General features: G+C 48.5%; 1 protein-coding gene across 1 annotated transcript; it reads left to right on the plus strand.

Annotated features, from left to right (window-relative positions):
- Positions 1-320: 320 nt before the first annotated feature.
- On the plus strand, positions 321-11,799 carry LOC124972282 (nuclear RNA export factor 2-like). Its single transcript, XM_047536554.1, has 20 exons — positions 321-376; positions 586-739; positions 1,027-1,110; positions 1,220-1,324; positions 1,440-1,520; positions 1,659-1,728; positions 4,199-4,287; positions 4,407-4,514; positions 4,699-4,808; positions 6,279-6,315; positions 6,699-6,767; positions 6,853-6,908; positions 7,049-7,156; positions 7,270-7,328; positions 7,448-7,560; positions 7,656-7,698; positions 8,265-8,337; positions 8,853-9,035; positions 11,565-11,625; positions 11,755-11,799. Exons 1-20 carry the CDS (start codon positions 336-338, stop codon positions 11,797-11,799), a joined length of 1,689 nt encoding a protein of 562 aa, XP_047392510.1. The 5' UTR covers positions 321-335.
- Positions 11,800-12,024: the final 225 nt, after the last annotated feature.

Here is a 12,024-nt window from a genome sequence, read left to right on the forward strand (position 1 = left end):
GATTGTCTCACCTGTGAGATGAGGCTCTCATATCTGGCCAGACAGAGGAGTATGCTTTTGGCGGTGTGCAGATTGGTCCTTGGGGCAGGCTGACGCTTTGCTTGCCCTTCCTCCACATTAGCCCATGATGTGGTACATTGTAAGTGGACCACTGATGTGTATTTAAGCCTGTGTTTTTGTTCCCAGTTGCAAAATACAGGGACAGATGCAGTGCCCTTCAAGGAAGGAAGAGAGGTGGGAGGTCTTCCTGGAGCAACTTTGGCAGGAGGAATTTTCATTATGAGCATGCTGGGTATGAGCTTCCACCTTCATGCCACCAGGAGGATGATGGAAACATGGAGATGAGGGATGTCCATGATGACCCCCAAGTAAGATAGTAAGTGACCAGGCAGCCTAGTTTGCAGGCAGCAGCCCCTGGACCACTCTTTGTGGCCTTCCTTTTCTTCTCTAACTGGAAAACTCAAGGACAGTGGATGTGGCATACCGGTGGAACAGTCCTCATTGTGGCCTTGGCATCAGGGAGGGGCGGGGGTGTAGAAGCCTTTCTAAGCATTGATGGACACCCTCCTTCTCCCACTTTGCCAGCACACCTTATGCAGCCTACCGCAACAACAGGAGAGAGAAATGGCATAATGAAGAACATATCCATGTTAATCAGTGGAGAGACAGAAAACCTCAAGGGAGAGAAATGGGGAGGGAGTCACGAGATGGAGAGAAGAGGAACTGGTTCAAGGTCACGGTGAGTGTCTTGGAAAGGTCTGCATTATGTAGGATGTTCTTGAACCTAACAGATTGAAATTGGCATGAAACACCATCCGTTAAACACACATCTCCATTTGGAGGAGAGCTTCTGAATGGAAAGAAAGGGGTTGGAAATCAGTGTTGAGCACAGAAACAAGGAATCATGTCATTGGTCCCTTTCGAAGTCCTTTAATGCCAGGTGAGAAAAGAACACTCGACTGGGTCTGTTCCCCTTCCTAATTCCTTGCTGTCTCCTTCTCTCCTACTCTTTCTTTTTACCCTTAGATTCCATATGGGAGAAAGTATGACAAGGCATGGCTAATGAATTCCATCCAGAGCCATTGCAGTGTCTCCTTCACCCCGGTTGATGTAAGAGAGGATGGTGAAGTCAGCAGAGTGGCCCAGGGGAGGGGGAGAGGCCTGGCTCAGCAGGGGCCATTGCCATGTGACACATTGCTTCTGCCTTCGCTTCCTGTAGTTCCACTACATCAGAAATCGGGCCCGGTTCTTTGTCCAGGATGCTAGCACTGCCTCTGCACTAAAGGATGTCAGCTACAAGATTTGCGATGAGGATGACCAAAAGGTGTGTGCTGGGGGCTCTCCTTGTCCCATGTCTTGGGGCGGGAGGATGGACTAGGGGCTGGTTGTCATGCTTGGGATTAGTGGGCCTGTTTTTACCCCACCTCTCCTTCTCACAGGTACTGGTCTTCGTCGGCCCTTCCGCTGTACCCTACTCTGTGCAGAACACGTTCTCGCCAGAACAAGTGGAGCAGCTAAAGGTAGTGCAGACTCAAGGCATGCTGCGTGCCCACTCCACAGACCCTACCTCTTCTCACCTCCCGACATGATGACTGCTGTCACCCCCCCCAAAAAAGCACACATCCTCAGAGCCACCTTCTCCATCTCTGCCTCTGCAGGTGACCATAAGAAAGCGATATGATGTCTCCCAGCAAGCTCTCGACCTCCAGAAGCTCCGCTTTGATCCAGGTATTACTGACCACAGTAATTCTAGGGCAGGTGAGGGCAGAGGGGTTTTCCAAGGATGAGGAGGCAGCGATTCAGCTTGGGGAGGCGTTTTTTTTTTTTAATTGTTTTTGATTGTTCTTTTCAGTAATACATGACAGAATCTTTTTGGCACATTATACCTACGTAACTTATTGTATTTAGGATCCCACGTTTGTGGTCATACATGATGTGGAGTTACCTGGTTGTGTATACAAATCCAAGGCTAGGAAAGTTATGACTGATTAAGTCTTCTGTCTTTCCTGTTTCCCTCCCCACTCCCTTACCTTCCTTTCCCTTGGTCTAATTCAGTGCATTTCTATTATTCCCCTCCCCAGCCTCCCTTGTTTTGGGTTAGCATCCACAAATGAGAGAGGACATTTGGCCTTCGGTTTTTGGGGATTGGCTGATTTCACTTAGCATGGTAACTCCAGTTGCATCCATTTACTGGCAAATGCCATAATTTCATTCTTCTTTGTGGCTGAGTAATATTCCATCGTGTATATATACCATATTATCTTTATCCATTCATCCGTTGAAGGACACCTAGGTTGTTTCCATAGCTTGGCTACTGTGAGTTGAGCTGCTGTAAACATGGATGTGGCTGCCTCACTGTAGTATGCTGTTTTTAATTCCTTTGGGTACAGACCAAGACGAGTGGGATAATTGGATCAAATGGTGGTTCTCTTCCAAGTTTTCTTTTTTCTGTTTTCTTTTTTTTTGGTGGGTGAAGGGTACCGGGGATTGAACTCAGGGGCACTGGACCACTAAGCCACATCGTCAGCCCTATATTTATTTTATTTAGAGACAGGGTCTTGATGAGTTGCTTAGTGCCTCGCTTTGCTGAGGCTGGATTTGAACTCGTGACCTTCCAGTCTCAGCTTCCCAAGTGGCTGGGATTACAGGTGTGTACGCCACCGTGCCAGCCAATAAAATAAATAAAATCCATTCCAAGTTTCCTAAGGACTCTCCATACTGCTTTCCATAGCGTTTGCACCAATTTACAGTCCCAGCAACAATGTATGAGAGTACCTTTCTCCCCATATCCTCACCAACATTTACCATTACTTGTACTCTTGATAATTGGCATTCCGACTGGAGGGAAATGGAATCTCAGTGTAGTTTTATTTTGCATTTCTCTAATCGCTAGAGATGTTGAACATTTTTTCATATATTTTTTCAGCATTTATATTTTTTCTTCCATAAACTGTTTGGTTGGTTCCTTTGCCCATTTATTGATCAGTTTATTTATTTTTCTGGGGTAAGTTTTTGAATTCTTTTTATATCCTGGGAATTAATGCCTTCCTTGAGATACTGGTGCCGAAGATTTTCTCCCAATCTGTAGGGTCTCTCTACACGTTCTTGATTGTTTCCTTCACCGTGAAAAAGCTTTTCAGTTTGCTGCCATCTTATTTATTGATTCTTGATTTTACTTCTTGCGCTCTATGGGGTCTTGTTGAGAAATTTGGTTCCCAAGCTGACATATTGGAGCGTTGGGCCTACTTTTTCTTCCAGAAATTGCAGCATCTCAGGTCGAATACCTATGTCCTTGATCCACGTAGAGTCGAGTTTTTTGCAGAGTGAGATATAGGGGTTCAACATATGGATTTCCAGTTTTCCCAGCACCATTTGTTGAAGAGGCTGTCCTTTCTCCAGTGTACATTTATGGCACCTTTGTCTAGGACGAAATAACTGTGTTTATGTGGGTCTGTCTCTGTGTCTTCTCTTCTGTTCCGTTGGTCTTCATGTCTGCTTTGGTGCCAATACCATGCTGTTTTTGTTACTGTAGCTCTGTAATATAATTCGAGGTCTGGTATTGTGATGCCTCCTGCGTCACGTTTCTCACTAAGGATGGCTTTGCCTCTTCTGGGCCTCTTATTTTTCCAAATTAATTCCATGATTGCTTTTTCTATTTCTGTGAAGAACATCATTGGGATCTTCATGAGAATTCCATTAAATCTGTGTAGCGCTTTTGGTAGCATGGCCATTTTGATAATGTTGATAATATTGATTCTGCCTATCTAGGAACATAGGAGATCTTTGCATTTTCTGAGGTCTTCTTCAATTTCTTGCTTCAGTGTTCTGTAGTTTACATTATAGGGGTCCTTCACCTCTTTTGTCAGGTTGATTCTCAAATATTCTATTTTTTTGAGGCTATTGTAAAGGGGATAGTGTTCCTGATTTCTGTTTCAGCTGATATATCCTTGGTGTACAGAAATGCGATTGATTTATTGGCGTTGGTTTTAAGCACTGCTACTGAGCTGAATTCGTTTATGAGATCTAGGAGCTTACTAGTAGAGGTTTTTGGGTCTTCTAAGTATAGAATCATGTCGTGGGCAAATAGGGATAGTTTGAGCTCTTCTTTTCCTATTCATACTTGGGGAGGGTTTGTGTTGGCGCTGGTCCAGGCAGACCTCTCTTAGCCTTCTGATTCCCTTTCCTTGGGTTCCTGAAGACTTGGTGGGCCATGACATCGACATGATCCTGAATCGAAGAAACTGCATGTTTGCCACCCTGCAGATCATTGAAAGGGATTTCCCTGAGGTGAGACCTTAGGCCCAGGGCTGGTCTTTCAGCAGAGGGGTGGAGGGACGGCATTCAGGGCAGATGTGCCTCCCAGGCTCTAGGTAGTCCCCATCGCTCTAATGCTTCCTCTCCCAAAGCTGTTGTCCTTGAACTTGCGAAACAACAAACTGTACCGGCTGGATGGCCTGTCAGACATCATAGAGAAGGCTCCCAAAGTCAAGATCCTGAACCTCTCCAACAATGAGGTGAGAAGAGAGAGCCAGATGAAATGTGGGTTGAGGGCGGCTGGTAGCGCACAGCAGGGCGATGGCAAGAGGCAGACAAAGGCAGCTGTGGGTGTGGGTGAAGGTCCCAGGGGCTGGGGTGCAGGGTCCCAGGTGTCCCTCTCTCCCTGGGTCTCCTTACCTGGTTCCCTCCCCATCTTCTCAGCTGAGGACCTCCACGGAGTTGGACAAGCTGAAAGGGCTGAAGCTGGAAGAGCTGTGGCTAGAAGGGAACCCCTTGTGCAGTGCCTTCCCAGACCAGTCTGCCTATGTAAGGTAGATAATGCCTGGTGACGCCCGTCACCCTTCCAGGGTACCTGTTTCCCCCGGGGGCCTGAGCTGCCCCTGATGTCCCCGTCTGCAGGAGGATGCAGCCCCGGTCCTCTGGAAGGACCACAGGCCGTGCCCTCTCCTCTGTCTCTGTCCCTCAGCTTTGCCCACAGGTCTGCTTTCCTTCCTCCGATCTGCTCCCCGTTTTCTCCTGGACTGCGCTGTGTTTCCTGCCCCTCTGCACTGGCCTCCTTCAGCAAGCCCTCCCAAGATGGGGCTGGGCTTCCCTCCCCTCGCCTAGGAGTGGCCCTTCTGCCCTTGCACCAAGGAGTCCCCCCACCTGTCCCAGGCTGACGTGGAGATTTTCATGCCCCGTGCTGAGGACTGAGGCCCTGGGTGGCTACCATCCTGACATCTGATCCTCTAGGCCACTGGTGGGAACTGTCTTCTCCTTGGGGAGAAATGTGGGTCCCTGAGTCAAGGAGCCAGAAGTGGGCCACTGCCAGCGAGCAGAGGGCTTCCCAAGACAGGAGGGGAAGGCACAGGGCAGAAGAGGAGGAGGGGGAGGAGGAGGAGGAGGAGGAGGAGGCGGCGGCGGCAGCGGCAGGAGGGCAGGCCTCTCGGGGACACTGCGGCTCCCTCCCTCGCTCCACATCACACCTTCCTACCTGGGCCCTCAGAGGAACCTGGGTAGCCCAAGTCAAGATGGTTCCTCGGGCAAGGCACCGACTCAGACAGGCACAGGTGCACAGGGACCATCAGGAGGGAACCCGGTGACCATAAGAGGGGGCCACAGACCCTCCCTCCCTTGCTGAGCTGGGGCCTGACCCTTCACTCCTGGTTCTGAGAATGACTCTTGCCCCGGGGGCGGCTCCTATTCCCATATCTGGCCGGCTCTGGGCGTGTTCACACTGGAGGCAAAGGCTGGACCCGCATCCAGTGGGCCCCAGCCCAGCAGGTGCATGTTTTCATTCCTGCCTCGGGCCCCAGGGCCAGCCAGGGGCAGGTGAAGGAGTGGGCTGCGGTGGGGGAGCCGGTTTCTTCTCACTGCCGCCTTGACCTCCCGCACCAGGGTAGAGCATCTTCCCCTTCCCTCTGCTTTGATTCCTCTTTCCCCATCTCTCCCGCCCCTGCCCTGACTCCCTTTCAGTCGCCATACCCCTGCCTTCCCCTCCCTGCCTCACTCACCAAACCCCCACCCCGCCCCAGCATCCTATCCTGGGGGGCGGGGGATGACCTGGTCTTGGTCTGGCCAGGCCGTGCCCCTCAGAATGCTGGACACCCAGCATGGTAGCAGAGCCCGGGGCCCCCACCCCATCCCCTGCTCCCTGCAGAGCCTTCCGTGGGCCCTGGACAAGGGGGTCAGGCAGTGTAGGCAGGAGCTACCCAGGGGAAGGAGAGGGAGGAGAGCAACAGGGAGAGAGAGTCTGCACAACCAACCGTCGCATCACTTCATTAGATTTTTTGTTTGCACAGCGCCATCCAGGATTGTTTCCCCAAGTTGCTACGCCTGGTAAGTGCTTACCTCTGTTCTCGTCCCCTCTTCCTCACTTACGCGACCCCCCACTGCCCCCAAGCCTTGTGGGTCTCGCCTAGATTACGTGTGCACCACGTAATCCTCCATCGTAGAGGACATGGATTCTCCCTGGCATGGACATTTTCCCCGGGAAGAACACACGCGCATGCACACGCACACCCGCCCACGGGATGCATGTAATGGTCGAGTTTCCCAGGAGCTCATGATGCAGACACCCAGTGCAGTCACACCCGTGGAATTTCCAGGGCCATTGTATACCTGGCCTCTGGCCCTTGTTCCCCCTTGAGCCTATTCATCTCCTTGGCCATGCAGTGCCACCACCCTGAGCTGCACTGCTGACTTCCTCTTCCCTTCTCAAGGATGGCCAGGATTTACCCACAGCGATCGTCGTGGACCTTGATGTCCCCAAGTTAAAAAAACCCTGCATGGTGAGGAAGAAGGACCAAGAGTGATGGGTGTGTTGTGGGGGAGGCTTTATCCACCACAGAGTCTAAAATGACCTTTTAATTCCAGGAAGACTATAAAGGATCTGAGACCCTAAGGAATGTAGTTCTGCAATTCCTGCAGGAGTAAGTTCCCCTGGGAGTCTGAGGAAGGGGAGGCCTGGGACAGACTGGTCTACCATAGTACAGGTCTGCTCACAGGAATTTTCTGGTCTTATCTGGGGCCCAGGGCACAGAGATAGCCTGTCACCTTTGCTCCCTCACAGGTATCATTTGATCTATGACTACGGAGATCGAGAGGGTCTCCTCAGTGCTTACCATGACAAAGCATGCTTCTCCCTGACCATTCCCTTCCATTCTAAGAACCCAGCCCAGTGAGTATCTGCAATCATGTCTGACCCTGCTCCGGGGCACTGTGACACTCGCCATCTCCTTGCAACACCCGCACTGGCTGGACTACGACCTGTTGCTCTCCTTTTCCTCCTAGGAGCAGCTTTTGCAAATTCTTCAAGGATAGCAAGAATATGAGGAAGCTCGAGGATTCCTGTAAGTGTGAGATGGGGTGGACTGGGCAGCAGCATAAGGGGGTGTGAAGAGTCAGTCATGGCGGTTAAGGGTAACGGTGTGGCAGCCCCCCTCACCTTTGCTTCTCTTTTCCTCTACAGACCAGTGGAAGCAGCTGAAGCACACGAAATTTGACATCTTGGGTGCCCTCTGTGTGATGCCCAAGACTCGGCACGACCTCAGCTCCTTTGTGGTGGACATGTGGTTCCAGACGGTGAGTACCTGCTTCCTCCCTGGGGCAGGGCCAGAAAGCTGGAGGTGGGTAGGGAGTTAAGCAGGATCCTGAGCTCCTGCATTCTTTCCTTTCAGGAAACCATGCTCTGCTTCTCTGTGAATGGGGTGTTCAAGGAAGGTGAGTGTCTTCACAGGACCTCCTCAGATGCCCTACTGCTCCCTCCCCTGGGTGGGCACCCTCTCAGAACTCCCCTCAGTGTCCCTGATGATGGGCCTTTCTTCCTGTTCTTCCCTCAGTGCTCCCATTCTGCCCACAAAGCACCCTGGTCTGAACATGGCCCATGCCTGCCTGCCCCACAGCTCTGGTGTTAGTTAGGGACACAGGCTGTAGGGTTCAATGGCTGTCCTCCCAGTTTCTTACTCTGTGGCCTTGGACCAATGACTTGACCTCTGTTTCCCCATTTGTAAACTGGGGCTAGTAGAACCCATCTCTTGGACAGACATGAGACAAGGATCAAGTGAACTTTTGAAGTGGTTTTCACAGGGCCCAACATGTGGTAGGGGCCCCATCACTGGGAATGGATTGTTCCAGTTGTCCTCCCCATTCCTGCCATGCTCTCCTAACTCCAAGTGAAGAATTGTCTGGGCCCGGCCTCCTCCAGTGTAAGAACCTGACTGGGGGATGCTGCTTGAGCATGTAAAGCATGTGCAACTCTAAGGGAGTGTTGTTTGTTGTCCTTGAAGTGGAAGGAAAGTCCCAGGGATGTGTTCATGCTTTCACCCGGACCTTCATTGTTACTCCTGGCCGCAATTCCAGGTGAGTGCTGTGGAGCAGGTGAGCACGCCATTCCCAGCTTGGGACCAGTGGTATAGGAATGTGGTGGCAGAGTCCTCAGGCTATTCTCAATATTGTGGAAGACCAACAGGTAGATCCAACAAGTGGTCTTGGCCTAGTGGTTAAGAGTAAGGGCTTTAAAAAGTTGGAATGACAGTTCTCTTTCTGACCCCAACACTAACTATGACCTTAGTCAAAGTACTTGTCCTTTCAGTGTGACTCAGTGTCCTCCTTTGAAAGCGGGGACAAGAGTGCCCAGGCTCTGGGGCTGCTGTGTGGGAGAAAATGTGTTGGGGTTACATAGACAAATCCAATGAAGCTGGTACAAAATCTCTCCAAAGGTGGGTTCCAGCCTGGGAATCCAGAAGGCAGCTACAACAGGGATATTAGAGGAGTCCAGGTGCTGCGTGGCAGTGGTTAAGGAGGTTGGCAGTGCAGGGTTGTCTGCCTGGCCAATTGGGTTGGGGACTGATTTAAAAAAAATTTTTTCCCTCTAGTCTTTGCATCGTAAATGACCACCTGCTTGTAAGGGACGCCACCCCTGCTGAGATCCAGAGTGCCTTCTCCAACCCCATACCCGCACTCTGCTCCACCTTCATGTCCACTCTCTCCCAAGAGCAGCGGGAAACAGTGCAGGCTTTCTCCATCCAGTCTGGGATGAAGCTCGAGTGGTCTAAGAAGTGAGTGTTGGATTAAATGGGAGTGGGGTAGGGGAGTGAATAATGGAAACTCACACGATGTTTGGGAAGAAAAACCTGTGAATATTTGTTGCAAAGTAAAAGTGGGCCCATGGCAATGGTAACATGCTTTTATTACTGATGCCTGTAAAGTATATAAAAAATAGTGTAATGCTCAAATGGCATTACCTACCATATGGAGAATCCAAAAGAACCCATCATGACAAGTCACTAGAACAAATACACAAGTTCAGCAAGGATCCAACATTCTGTGTACTTGTGGTAAACAATCCAAAAGTGAAGTTAAGAAAACAAGTCCATTTACAATAGCGTCGAAAAGGGTAAAACACTGGGCTGGGGCTGCAGCTTGGTGGTAGAGTGCTTGCCCAGCATGTGTGAGGCACTGAGTTTGATCCTCAGCACTACATGAAAATAAATGAATAAAATGAAAGGAATTGTGACCATCTACAACTAAAAAATATATATGTGTATTTTTAAAAAGGAGTAAAACACTTACAAACAAATGTACCAGAAGAAACAAAAATCATATGTGCTGAAATGTTCAGCAAAGCATGGCTGCAGAAGACAACTAAAGAAGACATAAGCAAGTGGAAAGACATCTCCTATACATAGGGTGGAAGACTTAGTATCATTAAGATGGCAATGCTATCCAGAGGAATCTTCACATTCAACACAACACCTACCAAAATCCCAGATGGCTTCTTTGCCAGGGTTGACAAGGTGATCCTAATGTTTATATGGAAGTGCAGTGGATGCAGAATAACCAGAATAGTCTCAAAGGAGAAGAACAATGTTGGAAGACTCACACTTACCGACTTCAAAACCTGCTACCCCGTGGTACCAGCATACAGACAGACATATGAATCCGTGGAACAGAACTGAGAGTCTACCCAATAGACCGTCACATTTATGGTCAACTGTTGATTATCTGGGCTGTTGAAAAAGTGCCATGGGCTTATTAAAAAAAAAATGTCTTGAACAAGGGGCACCAGCGTGACTGGATGTCCACTTGAGAAACCATGAATTTTCACCGCCACTCAACTTGCACCATATGCAGTGACTGAAAGTGATGAAGGACTTAAAGAGCTGCAGCTATAAAACCCAAAGGAGAAAACATACATGTAAATCATCATGACCTTGACTTAGGCAACCATTTCTTGTATACACAGCAAAAGCACAAGGAACCAGAGAAAAATAGGTAAATTGGACTCCACAGACTTCATAGAAATTAAAAGCTTTTTGTACGTCAGTGGACACTATCAAGAAAGTGCAAAGACAACTGACAGAACGAGAGAAAATTTTGCAGATCACACATCTCAGAAGAATACACAAAGAACGTTTCTTAAAACTCAGCCGTAAAAAGACGAACATCCCAGGTAAAGATGTGGAGAGGACTTGAATAGACATTTCTCCCAAGAAGATGCACAGATGGTCACAGAGCACTTGAAGAATTTCTCATCATCATTAGTTAGCAGGGAAATGCAAATCAAAGCCATAATGGGTTGCCACTTCACATCCACTAGGATGGCTTTAATTAACAAAATGAAAGTTAACAAGTGTTGGTGAAGGTGTGGGGAAGTTGGAAACCTCCCATTGTACCAGTGGGAATATAAAATGGAACAGTCTCTGGGGGAAACATTTTGGCAGTTCCTCAGAGTGTTAAAACATGGAGTTACCAATATGGCCCAGTAATCCCACTCCGAAGTATATACCATGAGCAATAAAAACGTGAACTCAAAAAAAATTTTACTCAAATGTTTGTAGCAGAATTGTTTGTATTGCACAAAAAATAGAAACAGCTCAGATGCCTTTTTGCTGATGAATGGATAAATAAAGGTGGTACATACACACAGTGGAATATTATTGAATCGTTAACAAGAACTTAGTGTTGATACATGCTGTGTCCTGGATGAATCCTGAAAACATCATGCTAAGTGAAAAAAACAGTCACAAAAGGTCATATATTGTACGGTTCCACTTATATGAAATGTCCAGGATGGGCAAAGCCATAGAGACAGAAAGCAGAATAGTGGTCACAAAGGATAATAGGGAGTGATCTCTTGGAGGTGATAAAAAGCTTTTGGAATAGGTGGCATAGATAGGTGGCATAGCTGCACAAGCATGTGAATATTCTAGACAACCACCTGATCGTGCACCTTAAAAAAGTAAGTGCTACGACACATGTCTTGTATCTCAATTCAAACACAATTGCACAGTTTTCATTTTTGAATTTCAGTTTGTTATTTTCTTGAGTGTCTTTTCTTTATCAGTATGATTGAGGTCCTTTATTGTTTTGAACACCCCCATTTTGCTGCTTTGAATTCTGTTGAGCCTGAATGTTTGTGACAGACGTTCTGGTTTTCACAAGGTCTTTCTTCGTCATTACACTGGTCCTCTTTCTGGCACATGCATCCCAGAAAAAGAGCAGCATAGGTTAAGAGGTGGCATGTTGTGTCCAGCATGTCTGTCCTGTGGTAGTAATGGAGATCATCTGTTCTTCTCCCACCCCAGGTGCCTTGAGGACAACCAGTGGAACTACATCAGAGCTGGTCAGGTCTTCACTATGCTCCAGGTGAGGCCTGGGGATCAAGCAGGTGAAAGAGGGATGTCTCTGAGCCTTTGGGAAGGTGGAGGCCAGGTGGCCTGGGAATGGAACTCAGGGCACCTGGCCTTTTCTGAAATCCTGACTCCTTCCCCCCAGACCCAGGGCAAGATCCCGGAGGAGGCCTTCAAACGGATGCCCTGAAAGGAGCCCTTGGATGTCGTCGTCCTCTTCATCCATGTCATCGTTTTTTTTTTTTTTTTTTTTTTTTTTTTTTTTTTTTTTTTTTTTTTTTTGTCACTGACCTAGGGCCACACTCATGACTGGGGTTGCAGGTCTGGCTGACCAAGAAGTCAGAGTTAACTTGTAGGCCAGGTAACATAACCTTCCAAATGACTAGTCGTTCTTTGTGTTTTCCCCACTGAAGAT

This window comes from Sciurus carolinensis, chromosome X, assembly GCF_902686445.1.
Source record: "Sciurus carolinensis chromosome X, mSciCar1.2, whole genome shotgun sequence".
NCBI lineage: Eukaryota > Metazoa > Chordata > Mammalia > Rodentia > Sciuridae > Sciurus > Sciurus carolinensis.

Bases quoted from the DNA above. Each gene is read 5' to 3' on its own strand.
- LOC124972282 (XM_047536554.1), top strand. From the start codon at position 336: ATGGAGATGAGGGATGTCCATGATGACCCCCAAGTAAGATA. The intron at 1,111-1,219 runs GTAAGAGAGGAT...CGCTTCCTGTAG, and splicing joins TCTCCTTCACCCCGGTTGAT to TTCCACTACATCAGAAATCG. The intron at 1,325-1,439 runs GTGTGTGCTGGG...TCCTTCTCACAG, and splicing joins GCGATGAGGATGACCAAAAG to GTACTGGTCTTCGTCGGCCC.